The following is a 20170-nucleotide window of genomic DNA, read 5'->3' as shown; positions in this document are numbered from 1 at the left end:
AAGCTTCACTGTAGGCTGCCCGGGCAGGCAATTCTTGGTCATTGTCAAGCATCGATATTTCGCAATAATCAAGCGTTTGTTCTTTAACCAAAGACTTGTTTTATTGAAAGCTCCATGACTTGCTCCAAGGACAGATTCCTTGGAAGTAATAGTGAACATAGTATTGAATAGTATCTTATAGACAACGTCAAAAGGCAGGGTTACAGATAACTTCAAAAGAATAACATAAAGATGCAAATTGAGTTGAAGGTTCAACGGCGACTCACTAGTATCTCTTTGATGACTAAAGAATGTTAACATCTCCATTTCTCACACGTTCTCTGCTAGCTGATAAGGCACGACTGTGTGAATCTGGGGGAGAGGCACTTTACACCATTAATACGAGGTTACACTAAACATCCTGGAGTCAGAGGGATTTATTATGCATCCACAGGGGGAAAGGGAGAGAAGGAGGGGGAAAGAGAAGAAAGGTATGGATAAAACTAACACTTAGAAATAGCATTCTTGACAGTCATCCCAGAAAAGAGGCTGGCCTGCTGATGCGTCTGAAGCTGTTTCAGTGTGTTCTTCTCGTGTTCTGCGTGAAAGCACGTGCTAAACCTATGAAACAATAATATATCATGTCTCTGATGAGTAGGCTCTCTTCCAAGAAGCTGGCGTGCGAGTGGAAGGCTACGTAGGCAACATTTCCCCGGCTGTCAGGTTCTCTGCCTTGGATGTCGCTGTCTGTACTATTGAGAGAGCCAACAGTCTGATCAACAGACTTATAGAAGAGAACATGATGGACTTACTGGGTAAGAGATTAGAACTGTTGGAACGAGGGGAAAGAGCGAAAGAATTGTGATCCACCTGGATTCTCCTACACAATAGAGCAGGGATGGCCAACGGTAGCTCTCCAGATGGTTTTGTTTTTTTTGCCTACAACTCCCATCAGCCCCAGCCATTGGCCATGCTGGCTGGGGCTGATGGGAGTTGTAGGCAAAAAAAAAGTCTGGAGAGCTACCATTGGTCACCCCTGCAATAGATATTTGTTCTATAGCAAACGTGCATCATATTCCACTGGCTTGTTTTCGTATTAATTGTTCCCAGGAACCCAGGCCATTGCAACAGTTAACTTTACAAAGATAGAGTAGCTCTTTGGAGTACACTAGTCCCAGCCTAATACATATTTTCCCACCTGGGCAATTCTGGGATTGTCATCCATCCGTTCGAGACTGGAAGGCAGCTTTTTTCTGTAGTCATAATGAAAATCTGTCTGAACATCCCTCTAAGGAACAGTAGCAGTATTACACCAGTGCTCAGTGAAAAGCACAGAAGGGTTATGTCAGATGTTAGCTTTTTTCTTTAAGTGGATTTCCAGCGTTTGCGATTTGATGCATTGCATGGGAGGAAGCCCAGCTGAATGCAGTGGGACTTACTGCTAAGAGGCTTCTTTTCATAAATGTCACCCGTTACAAAATGGCTGCTGGATGCAAACCCATGCAAGAATATCTAAGGAAGCAGCATGCTTTTCCTACTTGGTTCAAGAGCTGAGAAGGACAAAGAGACAGCAGAAAAACTGGGGTTAACCCTATGCCATCTAGAAAATGTGTGTTGCAGGAGGCAGAACCAATCACAAAAGGGCAGGGAGATTCAGTCTGAGGCAACAGGGCAAAGTTTGAATGCAGTGGCACCTTTAAGGCCAACAAAGTTGAATTCTGGGTATAAGCTTTTGTGTGCATGCCCACTTCTTCACATACATTGAAACAGACGTCGCTAACCATTATACAGAGAAGAAGAAGACTGAAGATTTATACCCCGCCCTTCTCTCTGAATCAGAAACTCAGAGTGGCTTACAATCTCCTATATCTTCTCCCCCAACAACAGACACCCTGTGAGGTGAGTGGGGCTGAGAGAGCTCTCACAGCAGCTGCCCTTTCAAGGACAACTCCTGCAATAGCTGTGGCTGACCCAAGGCCATTCCAGCAGCTGCAAGTGGAGGAGGGGGGAATCAAACCCGGTTCTCCCAAATAAGAGTCTGCACACTTAACCACTGCACCAAACTGGCTCTCAGAGGTGGAGGGGGGTTAGTTGCCAAGAAAGGCAAATTAGAGTCATGATGTGTATAGCTAAGTAATGGCGTATATAGCTAAGATTGGATTAAAGCTGTTGGTAAATTGGCAGGGTCATAATCCGTATAGTAGTTCTTCAGCCTTTCGAGCAAAAGCTCTGCTTAACAGGATGCCTTTTAAAATGAGCGTATTGGTTGTAAAGTCTTTCCTTGCACACCTTCAGTCACACAGTGAACTTGTGCTGCGGTGGCCAGCACTGCCAAAGTAATTTCTTTAACAATCTGCACAGCCAATCCGATCTCCCACGGTTGTTCAGAAACCCTGCTGGGCGGAAGCCCCGTCTGGCCCTGGTCACTTTCTAAACACACTTGGCAGGTGCCAGGAATGGTGTTGGTGGGTGCCACAGGTATGATGTGGGGGGCCTCTACATGAGTCTGTCTAGCAGCCTAGTAGCTTCCACGGTGCCGTCTCTGCAAGGCTGCTGGCAGAAGGGCTCCCTTGGCTCCTGGTTGGTTTTTTTTGCGGGGGGGGGGTGGGGTTTGCTGGAGGTGCAAGGAAATGAATGGGGAACCTTAGCATGCGGTTTGCCATCAAGTTTCGGGCCCCTCCATCCAGTATGCTAACCATTCTGCTCTTAAAATGCCTGTCAGCAGCCTCGGTTGAAATAGGCGTTTTCCCAAGGAAGCAGGGATCGTTTTGTAGAAAAGGAGGTGCCAGAGCTCATTAGCACAACTCATTTTATAACTCTCCATATGCTGCACATCTCTGACATCACCAGAAGGTGTACTAAATGATACCAGCCCAGCATCTACTTTAAAATGCTTCTTGAATTATAATTGTCATCATCAAACCGTACTCCCGTCATACTTTTTAAACATACCTTACTCCCATCATACTTTTTAACAAACCTTACTCCCATCATACTTTCTCCTGGGTGGCCACAGTGGCATGAGGAAGATTTCCATCTGTCTGCTCTATAGGTTTTGGTTGTTTCCCCTTTTTTTAAGTGGGGAAAAATATTAGAAAGTTTTGTCAAATCTTAGGGATCAGCAAAACTCTCACAGGGTGGTTGAACAATGGAGCCCAGAAGCAAGTATTTTGTGGGGTGGAGTGTAAGAAAGAAGGAGCACTATAAAATTTAGAGGCTCCTGTGAGCTCCTGCCCAAAATGAGGCCTGAAAGGAAGGCATGATGATGATGATGTATGGAACATTGATAAGCATGATAATTGTATTTTAAAATTATTTTTTCACTAGGCATCGTGGTTGTGGATGAGTTGCACATGTTGGGAGATTCTCAGAGAGGGTATTTGCTGGAACTCCTGCTGACGAAAGTTCGTTATTTGACGGAGCGAATGAAAAACAAGTGAGTAGATGAGAAGGTCTTTCTGCTCTTTTCTGGAGAAGCAAACACAACTGAATTTGAAAACTGCAAGGGTGGACCTTCAGGAGCGAAGGAGAATGGCTCTTTCTGCCTTTGCCGCTTTCTTTAGTGTGAAGAACCTGCTGTCAGCCCCGCATTCCTTCCTCTACATGCAAATTGGCCCTTGACTGCATGTAATTTTCGTGAAGGGTCAGTTCTGCAATTCAGCTACACGAACACGTGTGTGACAAACTCTTAAGAGGTCGAACTCCTGACAAAGCAATTCAGTACAGGGTGCCCTTTAAAGAGGAGCGTTTATCTTTCATCTTGAGTTGTTGATTTGGTTGCTGGTGTCTACTGCTGGGCTTGCCTGGTACCCAAATGTACATCACAGGCCCAGCACCCGAACTCTGCTCTCCAGCAATATTTGCTGTCTGTGACCCAGCCATGCCCTACAATCTTAGCCTCCTCTTACAGCTTCTCCTTCCACTGTCTGAAAAGGCAAAGGATTCACGTTCCTCAGCCGTGTGTTTCTTTAAAAAAGGACTAATTGGATGTGGATGCTGGAGTATTACTTGGCTATACAGCAGAAAGCAGCGTTTGTGCCTACATGATAAGAAACGACTCTGACGGTTGCCTAAGAGGGCTTTAGTTGGACCAGGGAAAGGGTCCATCTAGTCCAGTATCCTGATTCCAGCAGTGATGCTAGATATACCTTTCAGCACGAGGCAGTCACCTTCCCCACAGTGTCTCCAGAATCAATAGCCATTAGTAGGCCTGGCTTCTCTGAATTTGTCTGATTCTTCCTTCAAAGTCACTTAAACGAACACCCGCTATCGTATAGCACGGCAACAAGTGCTGCCATTTAATTATGCCAGGGGATATCTTAGTTGGTGTTGATCACAACTCTCATCTTGCATGTGTTTTCCTTATAGACAGAAAAACAGCCTTCTTTCAGACAAGATACAGATTGTAGGCATGAGTGCCACCCTTCCTAATCTGGATCTCCTGGCCTCCTGGCTGAATGCTGATCTGTACCACACGGATTTCCGTCCCGTGCCGCTCGTGGAGCAATTAAAGATCGGCGGCAAAGTTTATGACTCGTCCATGAAAGCAGTGAGAGAAGTCCAGCCTCTCCCACATGTGAAGGTAATTCAGTGTAATCCATTGTCATCCATTTTAGGAGATGACTGCTTTACTGTAGGAATTTAAGATTAAACTCTTTAAGTATTTCAACAAGACATGTCATGCTTTATTTTTTTATTTTCTTTTTACTATTGGATCACATTTTATTTAAGGAAAGCCAAATGTACAAAAGTATCTCCAGATCCCTGTGCATTTAATCTTCGTCATCCTCTTCATCCCGGTTAATCTGGAAGTGACGCAGCTGGTAGCTTTCCTTGCTGTTGGCGACCGCCCGCAGCCAGTCACACAAGTTGTTCTTCGGGTATTTCTTAGTGAGGTATTTCAGGTACCTCTTGGAAAAAGGGATCTCAGAGGTGACAGTGATCTTGCTTTTGCTTCTGTCGATCGTCACCACACCCCCACCTAGGTTGCCAGCTTTCCCATTCACTTTGATCCGCTCCCAGAGGAACTGCTCAAAGTTGGTTGCATCCATGATCTCATCTTCTACTGGGTGGGTACAGGTCCAGAGGAAATTTCGAGACCTGCTTCTTTTTGCCACCCTTTGCGGCAAGCTTCTTCGCAGGCACCACGGTGGCAGCAACGAGAGGGGGAGAAAGGGGAGGGGAGGGACGGTAGCTCAGTGGTAGAGCATCTGCTTGGGAAGAAGAAGGTCCCAGGTTCAATCCCTGGCATCTCCAAAAAAGGGTCCAGGCAAATAGGTGTGAAAAACCTCAGCTTGAGACCCTGGAGAGCCGCTGCCAGTCTGAGTAGACAATACCGACGTTGATGGACCGAGGGTCTGATTCAGTATAAGGCAGCTTCATATGTTCATGTTCAAAGGCCATTTCACGTTTTAGATGAGCTCCCATGGTGCGGGAACTAGAGCATCAGACTAGGGTCCAGGAGACCTGGGTTCGAATCTTCACTCCGCCACGGAAACCTGTTGGGTGGCCTTGGGCCAGTCATACACTTTCAGTTTAACCTGCTTCACAGGCTTAAAGAAAATGGAGAAAAAGAGAACAACGTCAGCTGTTTTGTGTCCCCAATTGGGACCCAGAGTAATAGATAAACATTTACTGGCAAATTCTTAATTGCTTTTGTGTTTTGGAAACACATGCAATATAAAACAAGAACTAGTTGTCTCGCTGTAACCTTCCCAATCCATATTCTTCCGTGGTAATGCGGGAAAAATGGGTAGTGAAGAATGTGGAGAAAAGGGAAGAGAACGTCCTTTAAAGAGGGAGCATTTCAAACAAATTGAAATAATTCAATTGCGGGGGTGGGTTTGCTTTTTAAATACATAAGCTTCTGCCAATTCAAATACATATTTCAGGAGTCTCTCATTCTTTCTCCCCATTGCTCTGTAGGAAAACGGGAAGATTTCCAACCCATCCCCATTACCAGTGAAATTAACTGAAGCCGAAATACTGTATTTAGGATACACCCGTGACCTAGCAACAAATGATTAATGAAAATCGTGATGGATGGAGACAAGTTAGATTAATATCACACTCCATTTTTGCTAAAAATGAGGATGGTTCTAGAATACATGCCCCAAAGCCTGTATTCGTGGCTCCTGCGATGTTTTGTTTGTCTCAGGAGTCGCGCTGCAGGGTCGGCAGATGAGCGGTTTTTCCTCCCCTCCCCATTTTGAATCCAGTCCTTTTGCGGGATCTGAGTTTCTAAAATCATAATTTCTTCTGATTTTTGGAAATTGCGGGCTTAACACAAATCAGATTGCAACGTTTGCTTCCGTGAGTCTAGAAAGGTTGGAATAATGGGTTTGAAAGGTGCAGTTTGTATTGCATGTTCCTGGTTAACTGTTCCTGGTTTCAAGCAAGATACTGATAGTCTAGCATTAAAAAAAAAAGAAAAGGTAAAGGCAAAGGTAGTCCCCTGTGCAAGCACCAGTCGTTTCCAACTCTAGGGTGACGTCACATCATGACATTTTCACGGCAGACTTCTTACGGGGTGATTTGCCATTGCCTTCTCCAGTCATCTACACTTTCCCCCCAGCAAGTTGGGTACTCATTTTACTGACCTCGGAAGGATGGAAGGCTGAGTCGACCTTGAGCTGGCTACCTGAGCCCAACTTCCACCGGGATCGAACTCAGGTCATGAGCAGAGAGAACCTGCAAGCACATGCTCAAGAAGCCAAGAGCTCTCAAGTTCCAGGCCAATCCCCCCCCCCCATTCCCTTTCTTTCCCAGTTCTTCGGCTGAACAGCGCTTGTTGCCATCTCTTTATCGTGGGTGTATTTCCTCCGTCCTGCGAGAGCCAGTTTGGTGTAGTGGTTAAGTGTGCAGACTCTTCTCTGGAAGAAACGGGTTTGATTCCCCACTCCTCCACTTGCACCTACCGGAATGGCTTTGGGTCAGCCATAGCTCTCATAGGAGTTGTCCTTGAAAGGGCAGCTTCTGTCAGAGCTCTCTCAGCCCCACCTACCTCACAGGGTGTCTGTTGTGGGAGGAGAAGATAAAGGAGATTGTAAGCCACTCTGAGTCTCTGATTCAGAGAGAAGGGCGGGGTATAAATCTGCAATTCTTCTTCTCCTTCTCCTCCTCCTCCTCCTGGTGCTCTCCCTAGTTGTCATGAAGCTTCCCGGAGGGCCAGGCTCAGCCTTCCAAGAGTGGGAGAGCTTGTCCCTCAAAACACACTTGCTAATAAGGAAATTGCCTGCTTCACTTTAGGGAGATGAGGACCATGTGGTGAGCCTGTGTTACGAGACGGTTCAGGATGGCCACTCCGTCCTCGTCTTCTGCCCATCGAAGAACTGGTGTGAGAAGTTGGCCGACATCATCGCCAGGGAGTTCTGCAACATCCAGCAGGAATGTCAGTCGGAGGAAGGGGAGGGGTGGGGAGGGGAAGAGTGCTTTGGAAAAAGCTCCATACCAATGACAGATTTTTTTCCCCCTCCCCATTTAAAGGCCTTCAGAAAACGTCCAGTCTGTCTCCAGTTGCCCTGGATGCTCAAGGAGTAGAGCAGTTGATGAGCCAGCTGAAGCATTCTCCATCTGGTCTGGACTCCGTACTTCAGCGGACTATAAAGTGGGGAGTTGCTTTTCACCATGCAGGTATGTTTTGATCAGCAAACAGTGGTGTTCTGTTTGCGCCCAACCATTTCTGCAGCCTGCTGTGTGTCATGGGCTGGGTGTGATCGGGAGTAAAGTCTAAGTCCAGTTGACTCGAGCCAGGGGAGTCTGAACCAAAGCCAGGTCAGGTAGTCAAATCGGGGGTCGGAGAGCAAGGTCATCAGGATCCAGAAAGCCGAGGAATCCAATCAGGTGTGTGAGAGCTGGGGTGGATGCAAGGTCATCACGGATGCAACTTGTTGCCAGTTTGGTGTAGTGGTTAAGTGTGCGGACTCTTATCTGGGAGAACCGGGTTTGATTCCCCACTCCTCCACTTGCACCTACTAGCTTGGCCTTGGGTCAGCCATAGCTCTCTTATCTGGGAGAACCGGGTTTGATTCACCACTCCTCCACTTCCACCTGCTGGAATGGCCTTGGGTCAGCTGTAGCTCTCTTATCTGGGAGAGCCGGGTTTGATTCCCCACTCCTCCACTTGCACCTGCTAGCTTGGCCTTGGGTCAGCCATAGCTCTCTTATCTGGGAGAACCGGGTTTGATTCCCCACTCCTCCACTTGCAGCTGCTGGAATGGCCTTGGGTCAGCCAGAGCTCTCTTATCTGGGAGAACCGGGTTTGATTCCCCACTCCTCCACTTGCACCTGCTAGCTTGGCCTTGGGTCAGCCATAGCTCTCTTATCTGGGAGAACCGGGTTTGATTCCCCACTCCTCCACTTCCACCTGCTGGAATGGCCTTGGGTCAGCCAGAGCTCTCTTATCTGGGAGAACCGGGTTTGATTCCTCACTCTTCCACTTCCACCTGCTGGAATGGCTTTGGGTCAGCCAGAGCGCTCTTATCTGGGAGAACCGGGTTTGATTCCCCACTCCTTCACTTGCAGCTGCTGGAATGGCCTTGGGTCAGCCATAGCTCTGGCAGAGGTTGTCCTTGAGAGGGCAGCTGTTGTGAGAGCCCCCTCAGCTCCACCCACCTCACCGGGTGTCTGTTGTGGGGGAAGAAGATAAAGGAGACTGTAAGCCGCTCTGAGTCTCTGATTCAGAGAGAAGGGCAGGGTATAAATCTGCAGTCTTCTTCTTCTTCCAGGAGAAGCCCAGCCCCAAACAGGGAGCTGTGGGCCTCTGGCAACGTTCCAGTTAGCATGCTGCGAAACTCCTGTCAGAACTCAGGACACAGTCTGGCAGGCTTTCCACTCGCAGCTTTGCCTCTTCAACCACTGCCGGGCCAGGTGCAGAGAATGCTGACTCAGGTGGCGGCAAACTGTCAGCTCCTGGAGCCGAGGGGCTGGCTGCAGGCTCTGGTGCTGTCAACTCAGGCGGGAGCCCAGCACGATCGTCTCCATCACCCATGACACTACAGCTCTTGAGGAAAATTGCCCCGCCACATTTCATCCTTTAATGCAGGGGTGGGGAACCTTTTTTCAGCCAAGGGCCATATGGATATTTATAACATAATTCGGGGGCCATTCAAAATGATCAACTTAAAAAACAGCGCTCCGCCAATGTAGAACGATTCAGGCCAGCAAAATTGATGCAAATAATTGTTTTTCTCTTTGAAGTCATGTGGGGAGAGCCTAATCTGGCACGCACACACAGACACACACACGGCCCGCCACCCTAGGCAAATGCATAGGTTCACGGCTTTTTTGTAGAAAAAGCCCAGCAGGAACTCAGTATCATATTAGACCACATCCCCTAATATTAGCATATTAGGCCACACCCTCTGGGATAATCAAGTGCAAACTGAACTGTGACAGTAACTTTTCCGGGCCCTGCAGCAAGTCTGGCCGGCCAGCCAAGCCCCAGGGACACTGCCACACAGTACATCTGGGCCCTGTGATCCCTGCCTGGCCCTGGGGAGGCTGCTGCATGGCGCAGCTGTGCCCCACGATCCTTGCTGGCCAGCCAGGCCCCAGGGAGGCTGCCACATGCCTCGGTTTGGCCCAGCAATCCCCGAGGGCCACAACAAGTGACCTCGAGGGCTGCATACGGCCCTCGGGACAGAGGTTCCCCACCCCTGCTTTAATGAGTGACAAGCAGCTATTGTGAACCAGGCGCGACACATGGAGAATGTTTATGTCACTTCAGATACGGTGCTTCTCAGTGAAGGTGGTGCACACAAGTTAGCCTGGCATTCTGGTGGATGGAGCCCGGTTCAGTGGCAAGAACATTGACCCAATTAACTTGTATCTGAAGAAGTGAGCAGTAACTCACTAGAACTCATGCCCTGCCACAAATTGTGTCAGTTTCGAAGGTGTTGCTGGGCTCCTGCTCTTTTCTACAGATCGGCTTTCAGGAACAGAGGTCAAAATGGTATACAAAAATAATTGCTTTCACTGGAGCAGTGACTTGTTTGGAGCCTTTAAAATAGGGTTTCTATACCCTGTTGTTGGCCCTCCAGAGGAACTGGTTGGCCACTGTGTGAGACAGGATGCTGGACTAGATGGACCACTGGTTAGATCCGGCAAGTTTATTCTGTGGTCCTTAAGTTCTTAAGATAACTATTGCATTATTGTTCATTTGTACAATTCTGGTCACCGCACCTCAAAAAGGATCTTATAGCATTGGAAAAAGTCCAGAAAAGGGCAACTATAATGATTAAAGGGTTGGAACACTTTTCCTATGAAGAAAGGTTAAAACGCTTGGGGCTCTTTAGCTTGGAGAAACGTCGACTGCGAGGTGACATGATAGAGGTTTACAAGATTATGCATGGGATGGAGAAAGCAGAGAAATAAGTCCTTTTCTCCCTTTCTCACAATACAAGAACTCGTGGGCATTCGATGAAATTGCTGAGCAGTCAGGTTAAAAAGGATAAAAGGAAGTCCTTCTTCACCCAAAGGGTGATTAACATATGGAATTCACTGCCACAGGAGGTGGTGGCAGCTACAAGCATAGCCAGCTTCAAGAGGGGAGTGGATAAAAATATGGAGCAGAGGTCCATCAGTGGCTCTTAGCCACAGCATATTGTTGGAACTCTCTGTCTGGGGCAGTGTATTCTTGGTGCTTGGGGAGGGGGGCACAGTGGAAGAGCTTCTAGCCCCACTGATGGACCTCTTGATGGCGAGGATTTTTTGGCCACTGTGTGACTCAGAGTGTTGGACTGGATGGGCCATCGGCCTGATCCAGCATGGCTTCTCTTACGTTCTTATCAGCCATTTTAGTGTGCTTTCTGTATTTCCCGGCAAGAAGGTTATGGGTCAGGCACAAATGCTGTAATTCTCATTGCATAAATTCGTCTTAATTATCGAGGAAATCCCTGGCTGATCCAGAACGGGAACCCGCAGCTCAGACCCAAATCTGGTGCGATCTTCCTAGCCTCCTTCCCGTTCTGCCCCCGATGGGCATTGCCAGCATTGAAAGGCCGTGCTTTAATTCTCATTACATCTCAGGCCTCACTTTCGATGAACGAGACATCATCGAGGCAGCGTTTCGTCGCGGAGCGCTGCGAGTCTTAGCGGCGACCTCGACGCTTTCTTCTGGAGTGAACCTGCCTGCCCGCCGGGTAATTATCCGAACTCCTGTGTTTGGTGGCAGGCCGCTGGATATCCTAACATACAAGCAGATGTCCGGAAGGGCTGGAAGGAAAGGCGTAGACACGGCAGGTGAGTGCAGTTAGAGGCCTGAACAGTGTAGTATGAGTTTTAAATACCAGAAATCCTGCAACTCTTTGAAGACCAGCAAGCTAATTGTGGCATAAAGGGTCAGGGACTGTGTCGCATTTTATCCAATGCATGAAGTGACCTAGGAAGTTAGTATATACATATAGGCATAGACCGCAACATGAACAATGGTCCTGAAGAGTAAAAAAAAATGGGCAAAAGCAGGGCTTTTTTTTGTAGCAGGAACTGTTTTGCATATTAGGCTAACCCCCCCCCCCCCCCCCCGATGTAGCCAATCCTCCAAGAGCTTTCAGGGCTCTTAGTACAAGGCCTACTGGAAGCTCCAGGAGGATTGGCTGCATCAGGGGTGTGTGGCCTAATATGCAAAGGAACTCCTGCTAGAATTCCATCCCTGGGCCACACACCCCTGATGTAGCCAATCCTCCAAGAGCTTTGAGGGCTCTTCGTACAGGGCCTACTGGAAGCTCCAGGAGGATTGGCTACATCAGGGGGGCGTGGCCTAATATGCAAAGGAACTCCTGCTAGAACTCCATCCCTGGGCCACACACCCATGATATAGCCAATCCTCCAAGAGCTTTGAGGGCTCTTCGTACAGGGCCTACTGGAAGCTCTAGGAGGATTGGCTGCATCAGGGGTGTGTGGCCTAATATGCAAAGGAGCTCCTGCTACAAAAAAAAAAGCCCTGGGCAAAACAGTAGTAGATATGCCATAACACTGCTCACATGAAGAAGTCTGCCCTCAAGTAATTCCGATCCCTAAAACTAAAAAGGTTCCGGCGATAAAATTTGACGTAATGTGCAGTTCAGATTAAGAGCCCCGTGGCAAAGAGTGGTAAAGCTGCAGTACTACAGTCCAAGCTTTGCTCACGACCTGAGTTCGATCCCGATGGAAGCTGGGTTCAGGTAGCCGGCTCCAGGTTGACTCAGCCTTCCATCCTTCCAAGGTCGGTAAAATGAGTACTCAGCTTGCTGTCGGGAAAGTGTAGATGACAGGGGAAGGCAAACCACCCCATAAAAAGTCTGCCGTGAAAACGTCATGATGCGATGTCACCCCAGAGTCGGAAACGACTGGTGCTTGCACAGGAGATTACCTTTACCTTTACCTTTGCAGTTCAGATTATCTATACAATGGTACACAATATAACAACCATGTAATTTTAGTAGATGCTTTTGAATAGTGGCAAAAAGCTGAAAGGATATCAAGAGTTGTAAATGCTAAGCCAGTTTGGTGTAGTGGTTAAGTGTGCAGACTGTTATCTGGGAGAACTAGGTTTGATTCCCTACTCCTCCACTTGTACCTGCTGGAATGGCTTTGGGTCAGCCATAGCTCTGGCAGAGGTTGTGCTTCAAAGGGCAGCTGCTGTGAGAGTCCTCTCAGCCCCACCCACCTCACAGGGTGTCTGTTGTGGGGGAGGAAGATAAAGGAGATTGTGAGCTGTTCTGAGACTCTGTCCTTGAAAGGGCAGCTGCTGTGGGAGTCCTCTCAGCCCCACCCACCTCACAGGGTGTCTGTTGTGGGGGAGGAAGATAAAGGAGATTGTGAGCTGCTCTGAGATTCAGAGTGGAGGGCAGGATATAAATCCAATATCATCATCATCTTCTAAAATTGCACTCTCCGTTGTTGTTCCAGTGAAAAATTCCTTTAGAACTTGTTTTAGCTCAAAACCCGGCAGTTGTTTATTTCCACTGGACTTCACATACATCCGGTCAGAAAAATCATGGGCTGTTTATGTTTACTGGCCAAATATATAAAGCGTTAACTTCTTGGAACACTAACAGAATTAGGCCACTTACAAGAAGTAAGTACAGAGTCTCCTGTCTCCCAGAAGCCAGCCTCCAGCTCCGCAACAGGCCTCTGCTTCCCTCAGCTGATGCAGCAGCCTCAGCGGCAGTCTGATTCCTGAGCCCTGGACCGACTTGTGTGTTCGCTGCGTTCCTATTCAAAAAGAGCACGTGTCTGATAGGCAAAGCTAGACCAAGGGGCACAAACTGGGGAAGCAGGAAATCTTTGGAGAGGCTTGCCGAGCAAAGGGGGTTCGCTCCTGAACTAGACGGGTGACTTTGTCTCTTGCAGCGACTGAGTGACTCTCGTGCTTGCTGTTTTTATCAGACAGCTCCATGAGAAAGATAAAAGCAGGCGGCTCTTTTCCCAAAGAGCGACTGTGAATGTTTTCACTATTTATCAGTCACCCAACGTCCTAGTTCTGATTATCTGCAGAGCATGATCATTTAAAGATCCAGTTATGGTGGGAAATGCCGTATTCTAGACCAAAAAGAGCCTCCACCGAGTGGCAGATCTACATGCGTTTTGCCCCCTACACCAATCCTGCCTACGAAAACAGCGTATTGTGCTGTTCAGCTTGGAGAACATCAGCCCGCTACAGTTGGTGGACGCAGAGGCGTGGAAAGCAAAACCGCTTTCAGCGCGGCTAACCCGTCTACTGCGTAGTGCTCTTGCCTGAAGTACCCTCTTAGCCAGACAGGTCCTTTTGATGACTTCTGACGCTGATTTGATTGGGTAACAGAGCAACGGAGCTCATAAAGTAATGGCCTTTTGCACTTGCCGCTTATTAAATCCGGGCAGAGTATTTCCTCTCTAGGTTGAGAACCGTGTGCTTTGATAACAGGTGAGAGCATTCTGATGTGCAAGCCTTCGGAGAAGGCGAAAGGGGTCGCGCTGCTCCAGGGCTGCCTCAAGCCAGTCCGTAGCTGTCTGCTCAGGCAGGAGGGAGAAGAGGTGACGTCTAGCATGATACGAGCAATCCTTGAGGTATGTAACTTCTTCTCTTTATAGAACAGCATTTGAATCCAGCGGCACCTTTTAAGACCAACAAAGCTCGTCGGTGTTAATGGTCTTAAAGGTGTCGATGGGCTCGTACGTTGTCCTGCTGCTTCAGACCAACCCAGCTACCCACCTGAAGCTTTCTCTTTATATTAGCTTCTTTGACCAGGTTGTTAAAGGTGAAAGTGAAGCATGAACTGTGGGGGCAGCCTTCATTTTGCCTTTATTTAAAAAAAAAAAAAGAGACAGAGAACAGATCTTAAGAAGGGAAATTAGCATTGGAGCGATCCGATTTCATCTGAGGTAATCCGACTGGTTCAGCAGAATGCGTTAAGTCCAGTGCTTTTACCAACTGCGCTGTTTCCAGTTGGTTTCTGAACCCTAAACGACTCAAGCCCCAAATCCCTGAAAGGCCATCTGTACTCAAATTGAAGTTACCTGGGGATCTGAAATCAGTCCACGGGGTCCTGTATGAAAGGACATGCTTTGCTGGATGCAAAACTGTCCACAGACTATGAAATTCCCTATCCGTAGAAGCGCAGTCAGTTTTTCCCTTGGATTTCGGAAAGCTTTTGAAACGAATGTACCATTTTATATTGATTTGAAGTTCTTGTCTTTGAGACCTCGTGCACAATTTAATTACTCTATTTTGGAGACTCTTGGATTGTGGAGTTATGGAAAAACTTATTTTAGACGATCTTTTTATTGCTGCTGAGTCATCTTTTTTATTTTATATTTATATTCTCCCCTGCCAGCCTGCACCCTCTGTAGAGTGTGTGTGTGTGTATACACACATGCACTATAGGTTCCCAGTAGCTAAATACTTCTATCACTGATTCCTGTATTGGAAAGCTGCATAGGTATTCCCTCACTTAATGAGTCGCATACTTCTCTCATTCCCCTGCCCCTCCAACATTTTCTGGCTCTAGTAAGGTTATTTTTTCATGTTTGTGGAAGTGGAGGGACATTCTTTCCTCCCCCTTTAATTATTTCGGGGGAAGGTAATAAATGTATTAGGTTCAAACCCTGATCACTGCATGCGACTCTGATGTGTCTTTGGATAGTGTTGGTACTGTGTGCTCCCTTCCTCATCTTGGCTATTGTGTATTATTTAGGGGAGGGACGGTGGCTCAGTGGTAGAGCATCTGCTTGGAAAGCAGAAGGTCCCAGGTTCAATCCCCGGCATCTCCAACGAAAAAGGGTTCAGGCAAAATAGGCGTGAAAAACCTCAGCTTGAGACCCTGGAGAGCCGCTGCCAGTCTGAGTAGACAGTACTGACTTTGATGGACCGAAGGTCTGATTCAGTGTAAGGCAGCTTCATATGTTCATATTTATGCCTTTCTCTTCTCTCCCCCCACCCCCATACATCTCCCTTTGTTTGGTGTAAAGTGCTCCACCTTCTTCTGATTTTGTCCATTCTCTGGGCCATAACCCGCCCGGATGTGTGTTTCTCAGCCCCCTGGATGCACCACGATGCATTGGGAAAAGTGCAGAAAAGGGCAACTAGAATGATTAAAGGGTTGGAACACTTTCCCTATGAAGAAAGGTTAAAACACTTGGGGCTCTTTAGCTTGGAGAAACGTCGACTGCGGGGTGACATGATGGAGGTTTACAAGATTATGCATGGGACGGAGAAAGTAGAGAAAGAAGTCCTTTTCTCCCTTTCTCACAATACAAGAACTCGTGGGCATTCAATGAAATTGCTGAGCAGTAGGGTTAGAACGGATAAAAGGAAGTACTTCTTCACCCAAAAGGTGATTTAGCACATGGAATTCACTGCCAAAGGAGGGGGGTGGCGGCTACAAGCATAGTCAGCTTCAAGAGAGGAATGGATAAGCGTATGGAGCAGAGGTCCATCAGTGGCTATTAGCCACAGCATATTGAAGCACCAAGAATACAGAGCATATTGTCTGGGGCAGTGATGCTCTGTATTCTTGGTGCTTGGGGAGGGGGGCACAGTGGAAGGGCTTCTAGCCCCACTGGTGGACCTCCTGATGGCACTTGAGGTTTTTGGCCACTGTGTGACACAGAGTGTTGGACTGGATGGGCCATTGGCCTGATCCGACATGGCTTCTCTTATGTTCTTATGTTGTATCATATTGATATTGAAATCAAATTTTGTCTTGACTCTGCTCTTTTGTCCGGGTTGGTTTTATGACATAGTTCTTATGTATTAAAAAAACCCCATTTCCTACCAGTGGTGTTGTGTAATCTAGAAGGGAAGAATAGGATGCAGGTCTAACTGCTTTCCTGTGCATCGTTTAACAAACACCCTGATTCAGTTCTTGTTCCAACAGATCCTAGTCAGTGGCGTGGCTAGTTCCCCCCAAGATATTCAGACGTATGCTTCCTGTACCCTCCTTGGTGCTAGTCTGAAAGGCGACCAGCAGGACGATGGGAGAGATCGGGAGAGAAATTGTCATGGGGCTATTGATGCTTGTGTGAAATGGCTGCTGGAGAATGAATTCATCCAGGTTTTAACCTCTGACATGGGCAAAGGTAAAAGCGAAAGCCGATTTGGATTGCGTAGTTTTTCTCTGTAAATATTTCCATTTGAAGCCACAAACATGAGCTCATCCAGCTCTCTCTGCTGGATGCTTGAGTGCAGCTCTTTGACAGGTAGTCTTCCTGCAGAGCTTGTAGGCCACACGCTGTAATAAAGTTCTTTGGTGTTAAAACTGGGCCAGCTTTGCTGTCTGAGGTGTCAGCTGTACAGGATGGTGAGGGGTCTGGAGACCAAGACTAGGATAGTGAGGAGTCCGGAGACTCCAGCCTTCCAGATCTGGTGCTTTAAGGAAGGCATGACCCTGTCCAGGACAGATCAGCAAGCCCCTTCAACCATCTGACCCAGTGCTTAGAGAGACTCAGACCTGGGAGACCCAGGTTCAAATCCCCACTCTGCCATGGAATCTTGCTGGGTGTCCTTGGGCCAATCTACCTCACAGGCAATGTTCCCTCTAAGCTGCGGGGTCTAAATTCTACGTTGTGAGCTACTGGCATTAAAGTTGTGAGCTAGGGGCCATTTTTCCTGAGCTTCGACGAAAGTGTGTGATTTGGAGGCTAAAAAACGGTGAGCTGGCTCACACTGCCTCAGCTTCGAGGGAACACTGCTCACAGGGTGTTTTTGAGGATAAGACGGAGCGAAGTAAGCCACTTTAGTTCTCCATTGCAGAGAAAGGCAGTAAATAAATCTGAAAACTCTTATCAGATTAAGTTTCTTTCTCCCTCATCATGTCCATCCTTGGCTCCAGCAACTCACCTGGCTTCTAGGGGGATGGAAGGAAATCCCAGGTGTTACCTGCATATCAATGACACCAGAGTCTAAATTGTTGCCCAACTTCTCCCATACATTTTGTGTTAAAAAGCATAGGAGACCATTTGCACGGGACGAAGCAGCAGTCTTCCAGCACTATCTTCTGAAATTTTTCTTTCGTTAGAAAAAGAGCTATGGCCATCCCCCCTGCCTGTCTTTGCCGTACTGCAGGGTACATAAATTGTTTAAAAAGGAAAACATGATATTTAATTTAAGTTCCTTAACAAGAAAAGCAGCTTCTTCTGTGGGACTACAAGTTATGTTCAGGGCTTTTTTTTGTGCAGGAACGCTGTTCCGGCTGCCTTGGCATCCGGGGGTGTGGCCTAATATGCAAATGAGCCCCTTCTGAGCTTTTCCTACCCCAAATGCCCTGTGTGAAACAATGGTGATGTCAGGGGGTGTGGCCTAATATGCTAAATGAGTTCCTGCTGGGCTTTTTCTACCATTTTTCTTCTGGGTATGCTTCCCAATGCCCATGCAAGTTCACATCCAATTTGATTTGGCACGCTATCCAAAACGAGCCTGCAGTCTGCTTCTGGGACTGATACGATCAGTGTTAAAAGGTGTCGTGTTGTAGTTGTCTGAGTTTGGAAATTAGTCTCCATTCGAGGAAGGGATTTCAAGGACGCTCTCAAGTTCCTGGTGTGACAAGATCGCAGGAGTTTCTCCTTCAAGCACACTTCTCAAATGAAAACTTTGGTGGTGTTAAAATATTCTGTCTTTTCCTACAGAAATCTATTGCCCTACACATCTTGGGTCTGCCACCCTGTTTTCCTCCTTTTCCCCCATCGCAGCCCTGGAAATCTTTGCTGATCTCCAGAGAGCAATGAAGAGCTTCGTCTTGGAGAGCGATCTGCACAGCCTTTACCTCGTAAGCTCTTTATTCTGGTCTTTGTGGCTTCTTGAGTTGTACACCTGAGACCCATCGAGGAGGGGAAATCCTTCCTGAGAACCAGTAGCTCTTAATATACAACTGGAATAACTGTGGTGGCGGCTACAAGCATAGCTAGCTTCAAGAGAGGATTGGATAAAAATATGGAGCAGAGGTCCATCAGTGGCTATTAGCCACAGTGTGTCTGTGTGTGTATTTTGGTCACTGTGTGATACAGAGTGTTGGACTGGATGGGCCATTGGCCTGATCCAACATGGCCTCTCTTATGTTCTTATGTGACACAGAGTGTTGGACTGGATGGGCCATTGGCCTGATCCAACATGGCTTCTCTTATGTTCTTATGTGACACAGAGTGTTGGACTGGATGGGCCATTGGCCTGATCCAACAGGGCTTCTCTTATGTTCTTATGTGACACAGAGTGTTGGACTGGATGTGCCATTGGCCTGATACAACATGGCTTCTCTTATGTTCTTATGAAAAGCATATGGAGCAGAGGTCCATCAGTGGCTATTAGCCACAGTGTATTGTTGGAACTCTCTGTCTGGGGCAGTGATGCTCTATTCTTGGTGCTTGGGGGGCACAGTGGGAGGGCTTCTAGTGTCCTGGCCCCAGTGGTGGACCTTCTGATGGCACCTGGTTTTTTTGGCCACTGTGTGACACAGAGTGTTGGACTGGATGGGCCATTGGCCTGATCCAACATGGCTTCTCTTACGTTCTTTTGTCTTTTACACCTGCTGTCTGGAAGCCGAAAAGCTTCCACAATGTGTTACCACATGCAGTGTTAATCCTTTTCCTGTTTTTGAGAAATGTACAGAAAAGCTAGGCATATAAAAAATACTGATTTTCCTTATGTGGTGAGAAAGGGAGGTAGAGGAGAGGATTAGAGATTAGCAGTGCAATCCTGCACAGAGTTATTCCATCTAAACCTACTGGTTTTAATGGGCTTGGGCTAGAGTAACTGCGAAGGATTGTACTGCCAACTGAGTAATGAAATATCTGGAAATCACTGGGCATGTAATAAATGGGCAAAAGAAGGTGGGAAGAGGAATGTGAGGACTTGAAATTTCTACTGGGCGATGTCTTTGAATATGGGACATTCGCATTCTAGTCTCCGTTGAGCCTTTAGATAGTAAGTTGTGATTACTCATCTGCATTGCTGGGATAAGGCACCAAGTGAACCATCCTGCACCCCTTAGAGAAAAGGAATGGAAATGGGATGGAGTCAATAGGTAGTGAAGCAAAACAGAAGCAATGTGCTGAACTGCCAGCTCAGACTTATCAAGAAGAGACAAGAAAAAGCGATAAGCAGCCGTGTGCTCTGCTGAGTAGGAGCCCAAGAAGGAGACAGCTGTGAAAGCATTGTTACATTGTCCAAAATCATCCCCTGGGAGCTTTTCCAGATGGATGCTGATGCTGAGCAAATTTAAGGATTTAAATTAATTATTCAGGGGTCCCCCTTCACCGGCATGGCCATGCTGGCTGGGGCTGATGGGAGTTGTAGGCAAAAAGCATCCGGAGAGCTACCGTTGGCCACCCCTGGTCTATGCTATTATTATCTTTCATCTTTATTTTGTAAGGTCACTCCAGTGTACGAAGACTGGGCCAAAATTGACTGGTACCAGTTTTTTTGCCTGTGGGAGAAGTTGCGTCCCTCGATGAAAAGAGTGGCGGAGCTGGTGGGGATCGAGGAAAGCTTTCTGGCTCGCTCGGTGAAAGGCAAAATCATCGCCAGGACAGAGAAGCAGCATCGGCAAATGGCCGTCCACAAAAGGTGAGGGATCTTCGAAGGGTCGGTCATGGGGCTGCCGAGTGGTGCGAGCAGAGTGGGTTCTACACGTTGCAAGCGACTCACGTCAAATAACTCGCCGCTTTAAGCCGCCCGAACAGAACGCAGACGAAGAGGGATTGTGCCTCCTTCAACTGTGTGTTTGAAGCTGCCTTGCCC

The 20170-nt window shown here is 47.6% G+C and overlaps 1 protein-coding gene and 1 pseudogene across 1 annotated transcript in view; one reads left to right on the top strand and one right to left on the bottom strand.

Annotated features, from left to right (window-relative positions):
- POLQ (DNA polymerase theta) overlaps positions 1 to 20170 on the top strand; it is a 75353-nt gene that overhangs the window by 9201 nt on the left and 45982 nt on the right. The window contains exons 4-13 of the mRNA XM_060236304.1: positions 638 to 794; positions 3307 to 3415; positions 4348 to 4561; positions 7228 to 7369; positions 7465 to 7611; positions 11008 to 11220; positions 13865 to 14007; positions 16317 to 16518; positions 18064 to 18203; positions 19803 to 19996. Of these exons, the coding sequence (XP_060092287.1) occupies positions 638 to 794; positions 3307 to 3415; positions 4348 to 4561; positions 7228 to 7369; positions 7465 to 7611; positions 11008 to 11220; positions 13865 to 14007; positions 16317 to 16518; positions 18064 to 18203; positions 19803 to 19996 (1661 nt within the window). The remainder of the gene's footprint in view (positions 1 to 637; positions 795 to 3306; positions 3416 to 4347; positions 4562 to 7227; positions 7370 to 7464; positions 7612 to 11007; positions 11221 to 13864; positions 14008 to 16316; positions 16519 to 18063; positions 18204 to 19802; positions 19997 to 20170) is intronic.
- Positions 4664 to 5142, bottom strand: LOC132569832 (large ribosomal subunit protein eL22-like; annotated as a pseudogene).

Source organism: Heteronotia binoei, chromosome 4, assembly GCF_032191835.1.
Source record: "Heteronotia binoei isolate CCM8104 ecotype False Entrance Well chromosome 4, APGP_CSIRO_Hbin_v1, whole genome shotgun sequence".
NCBI lineage: Eukaryota > Metazoa > Chordata > Lepidosauria > Squamata > Gekkonidae > Heteronotia > Heteronotia binoei.
Note: the sequence above shows the minus strand (reverse complement) of the source record. Positions and strands in the feature narration are given on the sequence as shown.